Source organism: Chroicocephalus ridibundus, chromosome 5, assembly GCF_963924245.1.
Source record: "Chroicocephalus ridibundus chromosome 5, bChrRid1.1, whole genome shotgun sequence".
Taxonomy (NCBI): Eukaryota; Metazoa; Chordata; class Aves; order Charadriiformes; family Laridae; genus Chroicocephalus; species Chroicocephalus ridibundus.
The window spans coordinates 22,601,678-22,621,864 of record NC_086288.1 but is presented as its reverse complement, the minus strand read 5'-3'; the positions used below and the strand labels follow the sequence as shown (position 1 = coordinate 22,621,864).

The following is a 20,187-nucleotide window of genomic DNA, read 5'->3' as shown; positions in this document are numbered from 1 at the left end:
CTGTAACAGAACAGTGATTTTAAGACAGCTTGGAAAACGAGTGATTCCTTGTGATGAACTTGTAACATGGTTTTACCCCAAAGCCATGCAAACATGGCTATTGCGGTGGCAAAGTTAGGCGACACAACAACAAAGTCTTGCGAGGGGCAGCACAGGTGTGCCCTGGCTCTGCTGATAAAACACTGCTGGATTGCTCCTGGGTTTACGCTGCATCTTCCTCCCAGAAAGAGGAGGAGGGTGCTGGGACCCTGACGCTGAAGGTATCCCACCACCTTACTCCTTATTCAGGCTGTAAAACTCGCCCGTAACTCCCCAAGCTTCCACCAGATGCGGTGAAATTAGAGATATCGTTACTTAGTAAAATGTAAATAAGAAATGAGAAATACATGGTGAGTCACAGGATGGCTGCTCAGGGCTAAGTGGTTAGAGTCAATGAGTTGAAGGAAAGATTGGCTGGAAATCTCTGGGTTTTTTTTAAAAAGACCAGAGAGGCCTGAAACCCTGCTCTGTAGTCCACCAGTCTGTGTTATAAGCCGTATTCACGTTCCCCTCCGCTTCTGGCATTTTGATGACTTAGGCATTATGTAGGCTGGCAAATACAATAGTGTCACACTTCAAAAAGCCGGGACAAACTGGCAACATTTTCTTCCCTGGGGGATAAAAGCTTATGACAGATGGAGGGAAAAGGTGATTAATTTATCCATTTTCCTTGCCTGCTTGCCAATGATAAAGCCACATCAAATGTCAGGCCTTTCCTAGTATACACTTTGCTATGTCAGCACCCATGAGAAACAACTCAAACCTTTCAGCTCTTTGCCTTTATCAGTATGAGTGATAGGCATCAAATGATAATGGAGGATGGGGAGTGACTTTTCCCTCCATCTCTTCCATGCTGGAAGTTTTGTTTCCAGGGAGACTTGGAGGTGGAGAGATGAGGGCTCCTTTCCCCAAAAGCTCCTGCAGCTCTTCCTGAGTATTTCCAGTATCTAAGGAACTAGGGATCGCAACTCCAACAGGGAGGCAAAAAATCATTGTGTGCTTACTGTAGAACATGACAGAAATTCCTATTCCAGCTCCTCCAGCAGTACCAAGAAAACTGAGAAGATGAAGCACACATCATTTTCCTGGCGGCTGCGCATTGCTTTATCTCAGTGTCATTCCAGCTCATCCATCCCTCTTAACTCAGTGTGAAAAAATGTTAATGCAAACCTTGCACCTTGCAAATCATTCTTTCTTTCATCTGCGGCTGCTGGGGAACGGCAGGAGAGCATCTCCCTGAACAATCCCGCCAGCTCACCTGATCTGATTGTCCTCCCAGGCTGAAGTGACCAAGAGCTCTTGGGCTGGACAAGCCGGGCAAGGCAGCTAATGCAGGTGGATGAAAGGAGAAAGAAACCAGGCAGATTTTGGCCAGCTGCATCCATCCCATCCAGATGTTACCAATGATGCAGGTTCATATATCCCAAGACAAAGTTACCCTGGCACAGGGAAAGCTCTCCAAGGGCTTCTTCCCCTACATGAGATGAATCTTACAGGTCTCAGCTCCTGTACCTCTATCATGAAACCATAACTCTGCTAACTCTAAGACAAAATGCAGGAACTAGGGGTGGTTTTGGTCCGGGCGAGGGATCCTTCCATCTAGGTTCATGGTGTTCCTCAGGGAAGGGCTGCTTGCCCATGAAGCTCACCATGCTTAGCAAGAAACGCAGACTTCATTGCTGTATTATTATTATCGCTCTTACTACTCTTCTTTTTAGTATTAATCATAATGATAATACTGATTTTATGTACATAACATCCATCCCTGGAGTGCTGGGAAACAACTTCTGCGTAATTACAACCTCCCTCAACAAACTCACAAAAGAACAAACAAAACGGAATAATAACAATAAACTGGGAACAAGAGCAATTTTAAAACACCCCAGGGAAAAAAAATATGTATTTGTAGCTTTTCTAGTAAAGTCCAAGAGAAGAAACAAGCTGGATTTCAAAGGCTGGGTGCACTCTGTCCTGTTTGGGATCCCCAATTTCAGGTGCCACAGCAGATCTGATGGGTCAGAGAGGAGTTGGTAAGAACTACCATCCTTCCCATGGCAGTCCCAACTGCCCCCAGGCCAGGCACATCCAGAGCTTTTACACCAGTGAGTCCAACAACAAGAAACTTGATTTTACTGGAGATTGAAACTTGTAAAATACTGTGCCGCCACAGGCCACAAAGCAGAACAGTATGGGCAAAGGAGGAACCATGGTAATAGCTCCTCAGTGCCATGAGATTATCCTTGCCATCACCCAATCGCTACTTGACAAATAAGGGAGCAACGTACCTGGTTTACACAGTCGGTACGTGGCATTCCAGGGTTAAGTATGATAAACAGCACACTGGGATTTTATACCTGAGTTGCTCACAGTCTCCGAGCCTGGTCCCTCAACCCCAGAGACATACAAGAGGAGCCAATTTTCTCTTTACTCTGCCCAGCACTCTTCAAGACTTAGGACAAAATAGCTTTGACGTACGTGCTAATGATATCCTTCCAGCACCCTGCAAGCCCTCGGGTCCCTCAGGCATGCAAAACACAAAAAACCCCAGCAGTGTATTGATAACGGTCAACTCTTGCTTCTTGATAATCTCCTCAAAGACCTGGGAAACCGGAAGAGCCCATGGGAGATACCAGCCGTCAGTCCAAGGGACAACTTCCTGATAGCATCAATCAAAGTGCTCCTTGCCCAAATGCACCATGGCTGTCAAGACCAGTCCTACATGGCCCAGCATGCAAGCCACTGAGTTTTGTTACCGCTAAGCTATGCTGGTGTTGCAGGTAAGCTGACACACAAGTTATTTTCAACACAGGAATGACTTATTGAGTAACTGAAAGAAATAAAATAACCCGCTTCAGTGAAAGGGTTTCTATATTAAGTACATTTTGCATTCACGATTTAGGCATGAACCTGACCCAAAGCCCAGTGAAAGAAGATCTCCCTGGCTTTGGAATAAAGTCCCACTTTTGCTCCGGTGGGGCCAGGAGCGGCAGGAGGAGAGCTGACGGAAACCTGTGCAGGAGGAGTTACAGGAGCCCTGGTAGCAACCACAGCAGGGTGAGCAGGCAGCCTAGATATTGTCCAGGCTGGGAAAATCAATGAGGAGCTTTGGCAGCGCCTGTACACCAAAGCTGAGCTAATAAAAACAAATCCCAGGGAATGTCAGCTTATGACAGAATGGCTTTCCCTGAGATGAACAGCCATTTCCTCCCTTATTAAAAACATCAGTAGAAGAAAACGCAGCCAAACCAAGCTGCCAACAGCACAGGACACATTCCTTTGCCTAATCTGTCCTTCCAGGAATGGAAAGAGTATTATGTTTTGTGGGTGGAGGAATAAGCAAGCAGTAAATAAAAACACAGTGTCATCGGCTAGCTCAGATATGACCGCTCGGTGCCCAGTGGGAGCTGGCAGTGTGCTGGGCTGGGCAGAGACCCAAGTGGGACAGGTTTGAACTCCTGTGAGTTGCTGATACTGCTCCTCGGATCTGTAGCTATCTGGGCTCATGTGGGTTCCCTTTGCCCTTTTTCCCTCATCGCTGGTGTTGAGAGAGGATAACTGCTATGACCTGGCTGTACTGCCTCATGGCTAAGTGCAAAGGGCTCCTTAAGAAGCAAATGGTTTTGTAGATATGCCAAAAGCATCAGCTGGGCTACAGGGGCTGGGAGGAAATCCCAAGTGCTCCTGCAGTGCACCTGGGCAGGCTAATGGCATTGCCTGCCATGGCTATGCAGGCATGAGAGGTTTCGAGAGGGCTTTTTCCCCTCTGTGGCCAAGAGGGAGATGTGTTGGGGGGATCCCATTGCTTTACCACCCATACTCTCCCTCTTCCCCAAGGATGTACCAAGGGAGGCAGGCAGCTCTGCTCCACTGTGGACACAGCGCCCGTGGACCTGGTACATATCCCTTCTGTGCTCTTCAAAGGTGATGCTGTCAAGGGCACCACCAGGTCCTAACCCAGGAATAAAGGGAGCTTAATTCCCAGAATCACAGAATGATAGGGCTTGGAAGGGACCTCTGGAGATCATCTAGTCCAACCCCCCTGCCAGAGCAGAGTCACCCAGAGCAGGTTGCACAGGAACGCATCCAGGTGGGTTTTGAATGTCTCCAGAGACGGAGACTCCACCACCTCTCTGGGCAGCCTGTTCCAGGGCTCTGCCACCCTCAAAGTAAAGAAGTTCCTCCTCATGTTTAGGTGGAATTCCCTATGCTCAAGTTTGTGCCCGTTACCTCTTGTCCTGTCACTGGGCACCACTGAAAAGAGCCTGGCCCCATCCTCCTGACACCCACCCTTTAGGTATTTATAAGTGTTGATAAGATTCCCCCTCAGTCATCTTTTTTCCAGACTAAAGAGACCCAAGTCCTGCAGCCTTTCCTCATAAAAGAGATGTGCCAGTCCCCTAATCATCTTGGTAGCCCTTTGCTGCACCCTCTCCAGCAGCTCCCTGTCCTTCTTGAACCAGGGAGCCCAGAACTGGACACAGGACTCCAGGTGTGGCCTCACCAAGGCAGAGTAGAGGGGGAGGATGACCTCCCTCGACCTGCTGGCCACACTCTTCTTGATGCACCCCAGGATGCCACTGGCCTTCTTGGCCATGAGGGCACATTGCTGGCTCATGGTCATCCTGTTGTCCACCAGGACTCACAGGTCTCTTTCCACAGAGCTGCTCTCCAGCAGGTCAGCCCCCAACCTGTACTGGTGCATGGGGTTATTCCTCCCCAGGGGCAGCACCCTACACTTGCCCTTGTTGAATTTCACAAGGTTCCTCTCTGTCCAAATCTCCAGCCTGTCCAGGTCTCTCTGTATGGCGGCACAGCCTTCCGGTGTGTCAGCCACCCCTCCCAGTTTTGCATCATCAGCAAACTTGCTGAGGGTGCATTCTATCCCCTCATCCAGGTCATTGATGAATATATTGAACAGGACCCAGTACTGACCCCTGGGGAACACCACTCGTCACTGACCTCCAACTAGACTCTGTGCCCCTAATCACGACCCTCTGAGCTCTGTCTTTCAACCAGTTATCTATCCAATCCACCCCACTGTCCATTCATCTATCCCACACTTCCTAAGCTTCCCTATGAGGATGCTGTGGGAGACCATGTCAAACGTCTTGCTCAAGTCAAGGTAGACCACATCTACTGCCCTCCCCTCAGCTATCCATCCAGTCATGCCATCATAGAAGGCTATCAGGTTAGTCAGACATGATTTCCTCTTGGTGAATCTGTGTTGAGTACTTCTGATAGCTTTCTTTTCCTCCACACGCTTTAAGAACGAGCTGTTCCATCATCTTTCCAGGGATGGAGGTGAGGCTGACCGGTCTGTGGTTTCCGGGGTCCTCCTTCTTGCCCTTTTTGAAGACTGGAGTGACACTGGCTTTTCTCCAGTCCTCAGGCACCTTGCCTGTTCTCCAGGACCTTTCCAAGATGATGGAGAGTGGCCCAGCAATGACTTCCGCAAGCTCCCTCAGCACTCTCGGGTGCATCCCACCAGGACCCATGGACTTGTGGATATCCAGTTTACTTAATTGATCTCTAACTCCATCCTCCTCAACCAAGGCGAAATCTTCCTTCATCCAGACTTTTCCTGTTACTTTCTCCAAAGTCTGGGACTCCTGAGGGCTGGGCCGAGCAGTAAAGACTGAAGAAAAGAAAGCATTCAGTAACTCTGTCTTCTCTGCATCCTCCGTCACCATGGCTCCTGTATCATTCAACAGTGGGCCTACATTTTCTAAAATTTTCCTTTTGCCTCCGATATACTTGAAGAAACCCTTCCTGTTGAGCTTGACATCCCTTGCCAGGTTTAATTCCAAGGGGGCGTTGGCTTTCCTCATTTCATCCCTGCACGCTACGCTCTGACAGCGTTCCTGAAATCTTCCTAAGTGGTCAGTCCCTTCTTCCACATACTGCAAACTTCCTTCTTCCACTTGAGGTTTTTCAGAAGCTCCCTGCTCAACGATGCAGGTCTCCTGTTTCCCTTGCCTAATTTCTTGCTCTTAGGGATGCACCAATCCTGAGCTTGGAGAAAGTCGTATTTGAATTCCTACCTGAAGCCCCTGTGCAACATCATCACCTTCTGGCTATGGCCACTTAAAATAAGGCTCTGACTCAAAAGCACTCCTACAAGGTGGTTTAGCCACCTTTTCTCTCCTTTCCTTAGTCCTCAAAGCTGCCTTCATATTCTGCATGGGCCACACAGACCATCTTCCTCCTCCTCTGCCTTCCTCGGCAAGATGAAGGCCTCCCATCATAACCCTTTCCCACAAACTTCTGCCCAAAATGCGACAGCCTTCCAGTGACTGCCAGAAGCAGCAGCCAGTGCAAGCTGCAGAAACCCCCATGGCCAAAATAAAGTGATACAGGGGCAGGTGTGCACAGAGAAATGGGTACAGACCTCACCTTACCATGTGTTACAAACGCTACTGTGGATACGGCGTGTGGCAAGAGCCCAGAGTTTCCATTGCACTCACTGACACCGCTGCAACTGAAATGCAGTTGAGGTGAGATTCAGTTGTGGAGAGGAGGAGAGGCTCAGGACATTAACTGTATCCATCATCTTGCCCTCCCGTGCTTTGTTGGATTTAGTAAAGTAGCACAGCTCTGCTTACTCATAAGGCATCTCCAACCCGAGAAATGAGCTATGGCGGTCGTGCCAAACTCAGTGTAGACATCTGCCCAGCCAAGATGCTGGCTTGTTAATTTGAGTTCCCAGAAAAAAATCTGGTCACAGCATCATCAACTTCTGCTGTCGCACCGATGGTCTTACCCAGCCTGCCGCCAGGAGACAGCTGGGACATGGCTCCACCACACCACAGCCACTACCTTCACTTTGGTCATCGCATTCGCCCTGCTCTCTGCCAGAAAGGAAGGGGGCAGCAAGAAATAGGGTAAGGCTTAGAACTTGCAAATGGGAGCTACCTGAATTGCACATTTTAGGACAGAGGACCAGGAAACCCTGCAGAGTCATACTGTTCTCATGCTGCCGACTGTGCAACTAGCCCCGGCTTGCAGATTGCAGAGTCAAGAAGGGCGATGCTAAGCAAATAGCAAATGTACCTGTTGGACTGGTGGGAAAGCAAGCTGTGGCTAATAAGCTGCTGTGTGCTCAAATTTTTGACACTCGTAAGCGCTGAGCTAAGAAACTGCAAATTCAAGGGCTTGGAGTACATCTTTCTGAAGCCAGGCTCTAGATGCTTTCAGGTTGGACACTCAAAAGTGGCCAGCTGAGAAGGTCTGGGTCAATGCTTCAGTGAATGCTCAGACAAGGACCAGCAAGACGTCAAACCCAGCAGAACTAGAAACATTAAGACACAACTAGGGCTCAACCCAAAACAATGTGCGTCAAACTGGGGAACTTGGGGAACTCAAGGAACTTCCTGGTGTGACTACCTAGACAAAAATCTCAAGGACTGCTACCAGGTACAACTCTGAATCGAACTCGTCGGCATGATTACAGATTTCTCTTCCTAACCCAAGCTCAAATACGGCTGTATTTTGAATTTTAAAATCTCATTGAAGACAAGCACATTTAATAACTTTTCTGCTTAATTAAAACAGTTCTTATTTAATAACATATTAGAATAAGTTACTTTTTGCAATGTGCAATTTTTTTTTTGTTGTTGTTGAGAATTAACCCCTTTGATGGTACGAAATTATTTGTCTGGCAAAATTCATCACATAGCGGTTTCAGTAATTTACTTCTGCAGTTCGGGTGCTTTTGCAATCCTGCACCCACTTCTGCTTTCACTCACTGCTGTTCAATCCCACAAGTGCTAATATATGGGTAAGCCAGCACTGCAATAACTTCAGCTTGCTCTTTATATCCGAAATGGCTGTATTGCTTTAGGCAACGGACCGCTGCATTCTATTCAGACTTCATATATTTTTATTCCTTTCTCTTCTTAGCTTGCCTTACACTTCCATTCCCCAAATAATTAGCACGGTGTAATGTGTCTGTGGTATAGAATAACATGTAAAAGCTTCCGATTAATTGCTACAGTTAAAACACCTTTCTTTTTTTCTCCCTTTCTCTCTTGTTTTGTTTAGTTATTTATTTTTAAAGAAAAGTAAGCTCTCTCATTCACTACATACTGATAAGCAACATTTAACTACCCTGAGGTACCTTTGCTTATTCTGTTTTGGGTGGGTTTTTTAATTGCATTTTCCCACCAGCTCTGAACTTGTTTTCCAGCTGCATATTTTTCCCATGGTACATTTGAGATGCAACTGCTATAATTAATATGATGCAAAGCAACAGCTTGTACGAAAAACAGCTTGTAAATTTTGAATAATTCTGCAGCAATTATATAGGTAGAATGGCTTATTTAACTATGGGCTTTGTCCCACGGCATGGGAACTACCATGTTTTTACAGCATTTCAGGGTCATGACAAATACCCTACTCATACAAACAATAGATAGATATTTAACATAGATCTCATCTGTGTTCATAATTTAACAAGATATCTATAAGACTGTAATAATTTTCCCACAACACAAGTCAAATGAGCTTCTTAGCTGATGTAAAAAAGTGGTTTGTTTCCAAGTCTTAAAATCTCTCTCCAAAAGGAGGTTCTCATTTTTCCTGGTAAATTGACTGAAAGGGCAACCAACACTGCAGGTCTGTAAGGTCATCCCTTGCCAGGAGGATGCATCAGCGAGGTCCAGCTCACAGGTCATTACGCTCCTGCTGTCCTCTCCCCATGCTAGCTGGGCTTTGACAACAGCTGGAGGGGTACCTGAGGGTGCGGGTCCATCGCTCTTCCCAGCAGCTATACATCTTGCTTGTGTGCACAGCAGGCTCTTGGTCTTGGTCACTCTTATTTACCCCACTGAAATATATGGGTGAATATGAAACTCTGGGCCCAAGTAATTGAACAGGCAGAAGGCATCTTCAAATTAAAATCTCCTCCTCTTAATCAGGTACTGTCCTATTAAGACTGGAACCGATCCCAGCAGCTTCCACTCTTGAAGCACACCAATAAATCCCTGCCACCATGGTCAGCCAATGTCATTTTCTGCCCCTTCGGACAAAGACATATTGCTGTTTCACGCTAGAGAGCCAGACGGCTATCAATCACCTCCTCAGCAGCGCTACCTTCCAGCTCCGCCTTGCCACATACGCTCTGCTAATAATTAAATCCCAGAATGTAACTCACAGAGCAGCCACCAAGGTCCCCTCCGGAGAACACGCTCTTTTGCCATGCTACCAGGGAGGGAGATCATTCGGGACCAGAAGTGACACTTGTCAAATTGGTACCGGCTTTTGATTAAGGAGCTGGACTCCGATGTCCGCTCCTCACGATGCCTGGTGTTCGGTCTCATTAGTTAGGGAGATGTGGATACTCATTACACAAAAGGATGCTTCCTACAGATCCAAAAGTCCAACAAACTGAAGTCAGTAAGCTAAAGATCTCAATTATAGGAGAAAATTGTTTCTGTTGCAAAACTCCCAGAATATTATTAATCATTGTGTGTACAACAGTCCTCTTTAGGAATTCTAGTCACTGGCCAGAACACTGCTGTAAGAGATCCCGCACAAGCATGCAACATCCTTTCCCCAAAGATCATTTCACCTCCAAGAAGACTAGAAGGCCTTTGAGGCAAGAAATGCCTTTTTGTACAAGACATGAGTCAACAAAATGGCCCAAAAGCGTGCCTACAAGAGATGAATGTGAGTCAGTGAACGACAACAACCCACATTTATTTTTAAACCTCCACCTTTCCAAACCAGCAGGTATTCTGCTGCCAAGACTTTAAACTCAACTCATTGCAACAGCATAAGGAATGTCATATAAGCCACCTCCCGGATCTGCCAAGAGCCACATGGCCAGCTCCACCAGCAGACCGGAGTGGGATGGTGCTGCCCGGAAGAGCAAGGTGATGAGCAGCTGGAGGGAAGAGTTGCAGATGTTTGCAGGGTACACACCTGCCTTCACCCTCAGACAGGGATGATCACTAAAGCGGCCATGCCAGGAAGCTGTCCAGTTGCATCAGACTCAACAAAGTGGAGCCAATTTGGCTCCTACAGTAATGATACTTTGTCTGCAGCCAAATGATAAAACATGACCTGAAAGTCTTGAGGGCACTCGTTAACACCCAGAAACACCCACTGGCTAATAGCACACTGGCTTGGCACTTGGGAAGCTTCCAGCTGTAGCTCTTTCCAAACTGTTGGCTGAGCATGGGTAAGCAAGGGTCTCACATGCTCTTTCTGCAAGATGAGATAACACCAGCACTACCGGTCTAATGAGGTTTGGGTGAAATGCTGCGCAGACAAGGCTGACCTACTTGCAGTTTGGGAAGAGGCTTGTTTGGTGCTAGCTTGTATCTGCACCGCGCAGTAGGGATCGCCCACATTCACATCAGCAGAGTGGAAAGCTATCTGCATTTCCCAGGTGCAACCTCTGATTTCAGTGACTTAGGTATATCTGTTAACTCCAGGCAGGGGACAATGAGTCAAACACACATTTCTTTGGAAAATTCAAGCGGTTCTAGGAAACTGGCAAAAATAGACCCGGACTGCAGAATGCCATTAACTTGCAAACATGTGGTCTGAATAGGCAATTTCTTCAGACATCTCCCAGGATAATGCCACAGCCATTTAATGGCATGTCTCCTGGACCGGTAGTGACTCCTGCAGAATACAACGGACATATCATCCTGCAGCAGCAGGATACCTATCATGCCCCTCTCAGCTAGACCCAGTTGTTGTGGCAAATGTGTTGCCAGGCTCCCGTTTCTTTTTTTGCAGAGCTTTGTTCATGCATGACGGTGCTTTAATATGTATTTTTATTGCAGCTCTTCACATTCCTCTTCAGATTATCAAGTGAAACAAAAATATACAAAAGAGTGACACTGGAAGACTATTTGAGAAAAGGTCTTTTAAAACCATAACAGCTTTTGTGGTTATGCAGCCATGGAAGTGGCTCTGAAATGTTCTGTCTGCATGGAAGCTGCCAGATTCATATCTAGCTCAGAACCGTGGATTATGCTGCACTGCCAGGCACACGAAACAGAGACACTGCAACGCAGAAAATCACTAGGCCAAAGTCTTTTGGGCAACAGGGACTTCTCCTCTTCTTTCTACGGCAGCTGAGACTGTTCTCAACCAAAGACAGTGAAGACAGCTCAGGAAATGGAGGACCATCTCAACCATTCTCCTGCTCTTGAATAAAATCTGAAATGTGCACTTCACTTCCCAAGCCACTGCCACCATGAGGAACACTACTTTCAGGAGTATTTCTTTAGCTCCCGCAGGGATAGTCATGTGGGAAGCCAGAATTACCTCATGGACCTAAATGCAGGCAACGGAACTAGCTGATCACCTACTGGCCGCGGGCAGATGTACTGCAGTCTATGCAGGATGGTATAACGAACTTCCCTTTTACGTGTAGGTCGCTGTAACATAGTGAGACACAGAGAATGTATCCTTTTTCCCTAGTTGGAAACTGGAAAATACTTTTGGCTCCACACACGCACCTTACACAAACATGTGTGGCAGTGTATCTGCAGCTGCTATAAGCAGGACACACAACTTGCACCCCACGACACAAGCTCTGCATGCTTCCATCCCACCACCCAGGGTGCTCACTACTCCCTGGTGGCACACTGAGGACCCCACAAGTAAGGACCCAGCCAGGAGATGTTCTGCACCGGTAAGCAAAGTATGTGGCAACAGCTACTTCTGCTCACTCATCGTCCTCAGCTGAGAGCTGCCCATGCCAGGAGCTCTAGACAGGCTTTGCATTGGTGTGACTATCTCCTGTTTCACCATACAACAGAAGGAAGATTTACACCAGATGGTTTCTACTGTTAGAGCTACTGTCACACAGCGATTTCCCTGCTCAGCTCCATTTGCAGTAACAAAATGGTGTCACATCGGCCACTTTTCCTGCCCAGTGCATGGGCAGCCTCTGAATCTGCAACACCTACCTTAACTTCCACGTGTGCCATCAGGACTGCAAAGTTGGTTAGGTGATTGCAGGAGCATGTCGTGTGTGTCTTGTTAGTTGTCAGGAGGCGACATCCCTGGGTAGACCAATACCCTGTCATTGTACGCTTTGTATAGCTCCAGAATGAACAGTTTGGATTGAAATTTTCTTCTGACTGCTGCAGGGAAGAAATTAATAAATGCAATAAAAATGATAGGGTTTCAGAGATTTCTAAATGCGCTATTTTTTTTTTCCCAGAGGCACTTTGTAACTCTCACCCTTTAATTTTGGATAAACAATCAGCAGTGGTTTATAAGTCAAGTATTACTTGCCGTATAGCCAGAGAAAGTTAGACTGTTGCTGCTCTCTTTGCTAATGCAAACTTAGTTCTTTGTTCTTGATTAATTTCAGCCATAGACTAAATCCAGCTCTTCAAAACCAGATTGCTTCATTTGCATTGCAGAGCAGAGAAATTAATTGCTTTAAGCAATCAACTTTTGTAATGACTGTGCTTGGCTAACAGGAGGACTAGCTGTCCTCTTTCACTGTAATTCCACTTTCTCCTAATATCCCCTGCCACCATGATAAAATAATATTATGGTCTTTTCTAATATATTGGTAGTTTTTAATTACAGAATGACGTGTGTCAGCAACTGAGCAATGGGCATCAGCTCAAAGCTGACTCTTTCTTTACTTTTATTAATGTAATGTAAAAGAGACATTCTCCATAAGTAACACAAAGTGCAAAGGAACAAATGTATAATTCAAAATCTAATCAAGGACTGTTGGGGGCCTCACATCAGCCAACTTTTGCATCACTTTGTTTTAGAAATTGGAAAAAAAAGAAACACTTTTTGAGCTCACTCACCTTGATGTGCTTGACAGTAAACACCACGGGATCAGCTAGGTAAACCTTATTGCTGAACTCTTTGTTTATTGCTGCTGTGATGACAGGGGAGTTGACAATGACAGAGTGATTAGTTGACATTGCTTCTGTTCCCAGCTTCATGCTGGCGTTCTCCGTGGAGAGATAGGTGCCCAGGTTGTTGTACAGCACAAAAGCTACCCTGATTTCACCTAGAAGAGCAGTAAGAGGTTATGTATCCAGGTTATCTCAGTAGTTTGTTTTTTTTTTTTTTTTTTTTTAGATGACAAATCTCTTCTCTGAACCAACTTTAAAACTTCTCTGAGAAAATGTGAAAGGACCAAGATATGGCATATGAGAACTCGCCTCCTCCTGCCAATCCCAATGAGCACCATGAGGTGCACAAGCGGTCCATGGATAAGCAGGGCAGCGCTGCCTCTCTCAAAACAAACTTCTATGTGCAAACAGACCAGTGGAAGACAGACAGAGAAGGTGGGTTTATTTTTGGCGTCAGTGGGTGTAACTGGCTCCAGAGAAAAGAGGCCAGGTGGTCCATTTCCCATCTGACATAACACTTTGTTCTCCAGGCTATGCTTGGGAAACATGTTCCGTTCTGGTGGGTCGCACAGATGCAGTATAAAACTATAATTAGAGTCCATTAATAAATTAAGACTACCTCAGAAAAGTGTGAGGACAAATCTGGGAGAAGGAATCCAAAACTTTCCAACACAATTCCAATCTCACATGAAGAGTAAAACAAAACTGCAGAAATTCCATTAATAATATATATTTCTTTTCTTAATTTGCCAATCAGATAGCCCCTTCTTCCACAAAAAACCACCATTAGGGAGCCTGCAGAAAGCCCAGGCTACCAGCCAACTGTTTTTAACTGAAACCATCCAGTTTGCCTTCTGTTTTGCACATTATTTCACAGGCTATAAATAAGAATTGAATGTGATCAGTTTGGCTTTATATGTATTCATTGTGGGAAGGTATTTTTTTGTTTCTATAGGAATCACCCCAGCTTCTGAGGAAGGTGAAGCACTGATGACTCCAAAGGTCCCTCCCAACCTCAATCCTTCTACTATAATTCTATTTCTAGCTCTTTGGTGACCTCCAGGTGGCTGCCAACCTGATGCAAATTGATGGGATTCTCCTGATTTGACCAGAACTCCAGTGACACCGTGTTTAGAAATACAGAATTCCCCTTCCTCACTGCTGACACAGTTTCTCTTTCCCTACAAATCTCCAAAGCTCACCACCGGACTGAAACTCCTGCCTGGAGTTTTGCTACGCATCTTGGGTTTTACAGTGTCTCTAAAAGAAATACTTCTCTTTAAATCCTGCGCACAAAGATACCAAACCCCACCAAGGAAGCCAATGGCAAAACTTTCTTTCTGAACCACCAGACTAAACGTTTCTCTCAACAGTTGTCAGAAATTTTTGGCAGTTTTAACTGCCATTTTGGCGGTTTTAATGCATCTGGTCTGGCTGTAGTACTGCCCTATCTCTCCCTGTTTTGCCTGCAGTGACCAAAGCCCATACTAGAGTGCCTTCCCCTGCATACAGGTTAAATTTTAAAGGAACTCAGAAATAGAAGCGTGTTAGGCCCATTAGTAGAAAGCCTGGGAGTTCGAAGTTGGTCTATAGCAGGGCTGTAGAGACCAACAAATGTGTCTTCTCAAATTCCTATTCTGGAAATAAATGGCTTGGCAGCATGAAGACCATCCACATATAACATCATCTTTAATTTATGCTGTATCAGGAGGTTCATAAGCTTCAGAGAGAAAGGCACTGAAGATTTAGACTCATAACATTTAATCAACCTTTTCTGCCATGTTGGTGCATTATTAATATTTGCTACTATTGTTCCTTCCCCCTCCCTTTTCAGATATTTGTATAGTGCCCCACTGTGAAGCAGTTTACTTAAACAAGCCTCTTATCCCACCTGAAGCCTCCTACTGCAGACAACAGCAGCTAAAAGCGCTTCTCTGGACTCAGAGCTGTGCCCCAACAGCCACATCATTCAAGGATCTGATGTATTTTTACCAGCACGTCATACTTTTGAAGGCTGTGAATCACTTAGCAATATAATACCTTCCCAGTCAGCCAACTTAGCTTACAGTCAAGGGCATGAGCAACTGATGCTACTGTTAATTTAGATATTAACATAGCGATTAAACCTACCGTTTCGACCATTTTGTTTCAAGGTATTTGCTGACAGCTGAATGGCGCTCCCATGGCCCATGTTCTGGGGAAACTTCAGATCTTCCAGATTTCCATCTGTGCTAAGTCTCGCAACTTCCAGCTCTGTTTGCAAGAGAGACCGACACTAAGAAAAATCTCTACCGAAATCATCTTCGATATGATACTTCAAAGCTACAAAATGGTGTTCCAGACCATCTGAGAGCAGAGGAATCAACTTACAATGTTTCATGCTAGACTCTGTTTGGGCTCCTATTTCTTTTTAAATCTTTGCCCTGAAGAAGTTTTAAACTTAATTAAAAGAAAAAAAAAAGGCAAATAAATTTTACTCTCCGTGGAAGACAAATACAACCAGTTCTTGTAAACAAGAACCTCAGGATATTAAGGACAATGGTTAAAATGAAAATTTGAAAATGCTACTTCTTTGCCACTGGCGATTGGTGCTTTCCGTAGATGTTAACAGTGCTCAGGATCTGTATTCATGGAAATAGAAAGAAGAGTTGTTCTCATTTTACATATGCACAGTGGGAGTGCTGGTGCTTTCCATCATGCTTGTTTTTTAATTAAAATCAACAATCAGCCAAATAAAGACACAAATTTGTATGAAATGAAACACAATTGCATTACGATGAACAATCTCCCTGTGAGGCTGTGCTCTCATTGCTCTAGCGCAGATTTTGCCCTCAAAACAGGACTAATAAAGGCAGGTTAGGTGCTCATTTTCAATGGGATTTCAAGGGTAGAGAGCTGCCTTATTCCTTTAGGCTTTTTTGGAAAGACTTTTAAGTCCTTCAGATAAAGGACTAAGACATATCTAACAAATTGCTCCCCAGTTAACCTAGGGGCCAAGACCAGAGCCAGATTTCCCAGCCTTTACTCTCCCTCCGGCTGCTCTCGGTATTTATGGGATCTGTCCCTTACGGATATTGTCAGTATTTTCCCGGACGATGTCTGTCTTCAGCAGGTTATCAGCCAGCACGAAGGCACTGTCCTCCACAGTGTCGAGTAACTTGGTGGCTGCGCGCTGCTGTTCGCTTGCATTCAGGTCCCTCCACGCATTCAGAGCCTGTGGCTGCAGGAGGTTGTTCACTGTCTCCACCATGGCCTGCAAAGGAGAGGGATCAAGTGAGAAAGGGCTCCAGAGAACCTAAAGCACCATCAAGACCTCTGACATATGCTCAGTCCCATCCTCCACACATATCAATATCTAGGGAGAGGACACCATCTCATTTCCCCACCCAATGGGGCAGCCTGCAATGGAGTTAGGCATCATTTATCCCATCAGAACGGAGAGGGAAGAAATGTTGATTTTATTCTAAATGCAGGCTGGGAATAGCGCTTTTCTGCTTCCATGATCAGCAGCTCTGGGCTTGGAGTAAGAAGGAATTAGGGCTCGCAGGGGTGGAAGGGAGATGAGGAAATCATTAAGGAAATGTGCAGGAAAATAGATTTCAAAACCCATCTGTGAAGCAGGTTGCTGCTCCCTGCAGCACCAGAATTCAAGAGCAGGGCTGGGGCACCCAAGGAAGGTATTTAATATCTGCAAGGGCTGTGCTCCTTGAGCGTTTCCCACCACATAACCTCTGGCAAGCAGTCATGAAGACAGAGATTAGTTGAGTTGCGCCACTTCATCCAGAGAAGCAGCAGGTGCCTGTAGAGATTTAGTTAAGACACTACATTTCAAATCACTCCGTTCAGGAAGGAGTCAGCCCCGCAGTAACAACTTCAGTCCCTCCTGCGGCGCACCTTCTGCCCTGGGCTGCCACGCACAAAGAGCTCTCCCGTGGAGAACTTCCCACAGGTTAATCTGGATGCGCATCCAGGATCACACGAAACCACGCTGGCCTCATGATTGCAAAATTACAGCAGTAGAGCTTACCCAACCTGAAGGTTTTGCTCAGCCTAAAATTCCCTCTCAGTTACTAACCAGAGCTGACTCAACTACCTTCCAGCTAGCGTTTTTTAATGAGACCAGCTGTACCAGTTGGTAGAACTCCTTGTGCAGAGGAAAAGGGGAAAAAAAAAAAAAGATACTTTGATCGTGCTTTTTTCTGTTGGTTAGCGTCTAGCCACCAGGCAGGCCTGCCCCACAAAGAAACACCTCCACAGCCAGCTAAGCTGACTGAAGAAACCAACCTTTCCTTTAGGATGAAGCTGCTGTTCTTCATCTATTTCTGCACGATGAATACGTAGGCATCAGACCCACACCTCTTTCATGCAAAGCAAGGACAGTCCCATGGGATTTCAACATGTTGCAAGCCTAAAGGATGCCCCAAGGGGTCACTTTCATGGAAATACTTCAGTATTTACTCCTGACAGTGTTTCTAAACCTTCCTGCACAACATGACGTGTGAAAAGAAGATAATGGCATGGCCCTTTCTCATAGCAGAGCCCTCAGGAGGAGTGTTACAATGGCAACACGTGGCACAGAGAGTGTGGGGCATCCAGACTCACTCACCAGCCATGGTCAGATACAAATGTGCAATGGGAGAATATAATCACATCAAACCAGAATTTTGTTTTATTGCTATATCCAGGTGACCTTCAAAAAAATTTCAATTGTGGCAGGGTTCAAGGGGAAGCAAAGACAGATAGACCTGCCACTGCTGATGCTTTTAATCCCAGCAAAGACATTTCACTGAGATGTTGCCATGTACATCTTAGTCCTAAATATCCTTGAGGTTGGAAGGTTTCTCATACCACCATGGTTCCTCTTGGAAGACTGAGCCAGAATCAGGCTCCTCTGACAGTACAAAGCTCTGTACTCGCCAACCTACCTTTATTAATGATCAATTAACTCATTTGTTCTTGTGCCAAACCTCTCCTGTACCTTAAACAGATCTTCCCTGCCCTGGCAGCTACTGCCCCGGTCACTCTATTAGACAACATTTCTAGACATTATTAGACAACCTTACAGCTTGGTTTCCCAAAGTATGGAGTAACTCACGCTTCAACCACCGAAGCAAACCAAAATAGGTGACAATCTTGTCCTCTAGAGCTATGCAGAAATCATTTTGCTGTCAAGCCTTTACAATCCAGGACTGGAATCCCTTTCTCATTTGCTGTTAAGTGGAACTTATTAACCATAAATAAATTTCTTAAACTGATTATTAAACTGATTTTCCTAAATAGTCTAAAAATCATCTTTAACACATTTAATATGTGCACACAAAAAGCTGGTTGACTTTAGTAGTCAAGAAGAAATACTAAAAATCCATAGCATTTAAGTGGGGTTGTTTTGGTGTTTTATAATCTGGAAGCCTGATCTCCAGCTCTTAATAAAATTCTGTAGTTTACTTTGGTAGCTTATCTTTTTACAGGCAAAAAGGAGGTAGTATTCTTCTCCAGTGACCAAAAAGCTTGACTATTTTGCTGTGCAAATTCTACACAACACAGTGTTTTCTTGCAAAGTTCTTTTATTCATGGAAAGCAGAAAATGAGGATTTTTCTCCCCTTTCAATGTTATCACACCGACTACAATTTGCCTTACTTCCATTTAGCTCAGCTACTAATGGTGTCTTTAAATCTCTGTTAAAACAACATCCTGGATACTTTTATCAATATCTGAACGGGGGATAGAGTCTTTGCAGTAGATCCAGCTCCTGGCTCTGGACAGAAAGGGAATGCCTATTTGTCAAAACATGAAACATGCTGAAATATTTGCGTTACGCATCTGCTGCAAGGATTTTTACCCAGAAAAAGTGTTCTAGCTACTGCATTTTTTATTTTAAATATATTTTTAAAAATGTGTGTGCATGTATGCGTGCAAAGTTTGAGAGAGAACACCCATAAGGCATAATGTGCCGCCTCCTGCAAAATGTGAACGCCCCACCCAGTGGACACGGTGCTGGTGAGCATCCATCCTCATGAAGTGACTAACCTGAAACCAGCCCCTTCACATCACTTTGGATCTGGGGTCTGACGCAAAAGTTCCAGAAAGATTTCCAAGGACTTTGAGTCAGGTCCTTAGCGCGTGTCTGAACAAAGCTGGGAGACTGTCTTCATTGGCATTACATCCAAGACGTATTTAGCCCATGGTTTTTCCCAGAGGGTCATTCCCCTCACCTGTCTCAGTGCATTAATCAAGTGTTCCCCGCATTATATTTATGAGTGCAGCACTTCATTATGGCTGAGTGCTGCGGGCTGAAGCCAAGGAGATGAGGTGCTAATGAAATGTTTGCATTTTGGACGGGAGCTGAGGTAGGTGTTTAAATGAAACAAAACAGCTGTTAAAGCAACAGTGTCTCTTGAGACAGAGATGCCAACTGGGAAAAGTTGGGCAGGGGAGTGGGAAGTGTAGGAAGGCAGGCACAAGGGACAAGAACTGGCCTGTGTCTTTACATTTAAGCTGAGCTGTCACGGTTTAGGTGGGTTTGGCACCTGCTCCAATGACTTTGTGGTCTGATGAAGCTCCAGCACAGAAGAAACAGCAATGCCAAGCTCCCGCAAAAGCCTCTCAGTGATCAGCAGAAGGAGGGTTAGCCCTGACAAAGGACTTTTGAAATGAAGAAGGCATGAGACAGGCGTGCTTGGGAGCTGATGGCGTGATAGGTTTTATCTGAGATCCCTGGTGATCCTGATAAAGGTGAGGACTTTCAGTGGGAGCTAGCAAAGTTCTGAACTAGTTTCACCCCACCTCACTTCAAGAATTTAACATGCAGCCAAGTCGGGAGCCCAGATGCTCTCTGCTTTCTCTCCCCACTGAAAGCAGAAGGAACTACAGCAAGCACTATCCCCAGTCAGGTGCCCAAAGTCATGTGAGATTAATCCTATCCCTGAAGAACCCAACACCTATTAAAGGATGCTGCATGTCTACCTCCCCGAAGACCCTATCCTTGTTTTCCAAGCTAAAGGAGTTCCTCTGCTGTGGTTTTCTTCTCTTCCCCTGCCTGATCCCTCTTCCAAATGCAGCTCAACTCGGGGAACAATTTCCAAAGCGTCCCTGCAAGCCACATGCAAAATAAAAATGCGGGGCTTGGAGCCCAAGCATACCTCAATGTCGCCCACAGTATGGCACCAAATCCATGCCACGGTTGCTAGGGCTTATTGAACAGGCAGCAGAAGCACACATATGCCCAGGGGAAGGACAAATGTCACTCAAATGACATCAAGGGAAAGCTTTCACAAGGCATAGCTTGCTTGTTTGTAGCCT

At 45.6% G+C, this 20,187-nt stretch overlaps 1 protein-coding gene across 23 annotated transcripts in view; it reads right to left on the bottom strand.

Annotated features, from left to right (window-relative positions):
• ADGRL3 (adhesion G protein-coupled receptor L3) overlaps positions 1 to 20,187 on the bottom strand; it is a 524,984-nt gene that overhangs the window by 65,966 nt on the left and 438,831 nt on the right. For 22 of the 23 annotated variants that reach the window (XM_063335276.1, XM_063335273.1, XM_063335277.1 and 19 more), the window contains 4 exons: positions 15,957 to 16,140; positions 15,018 to 15,140; positions 12,834 to 13,042; positions 11,967 to 12,143 (listed from right to left, as the gene is read on the bottom strand). In XM_063335276.1, coding sequence (XP_063191346.1) covers positions 11,967 to 12,143; positions 12,834 to 13,042; positions 15,018 to 15,140; positions 15,957 to 16,140 — 693 coding nt within the window. The remainder of the gene's footprint in view (positions 1 to 11,966; positions 12,144 to 12,833; positions 13,043 to 15,017; positions 15,141 to 15,956; positions 16,141 to 20,187) is intronic. The other variant, XM_063335255.1, reaches the window with a different exon arrangement.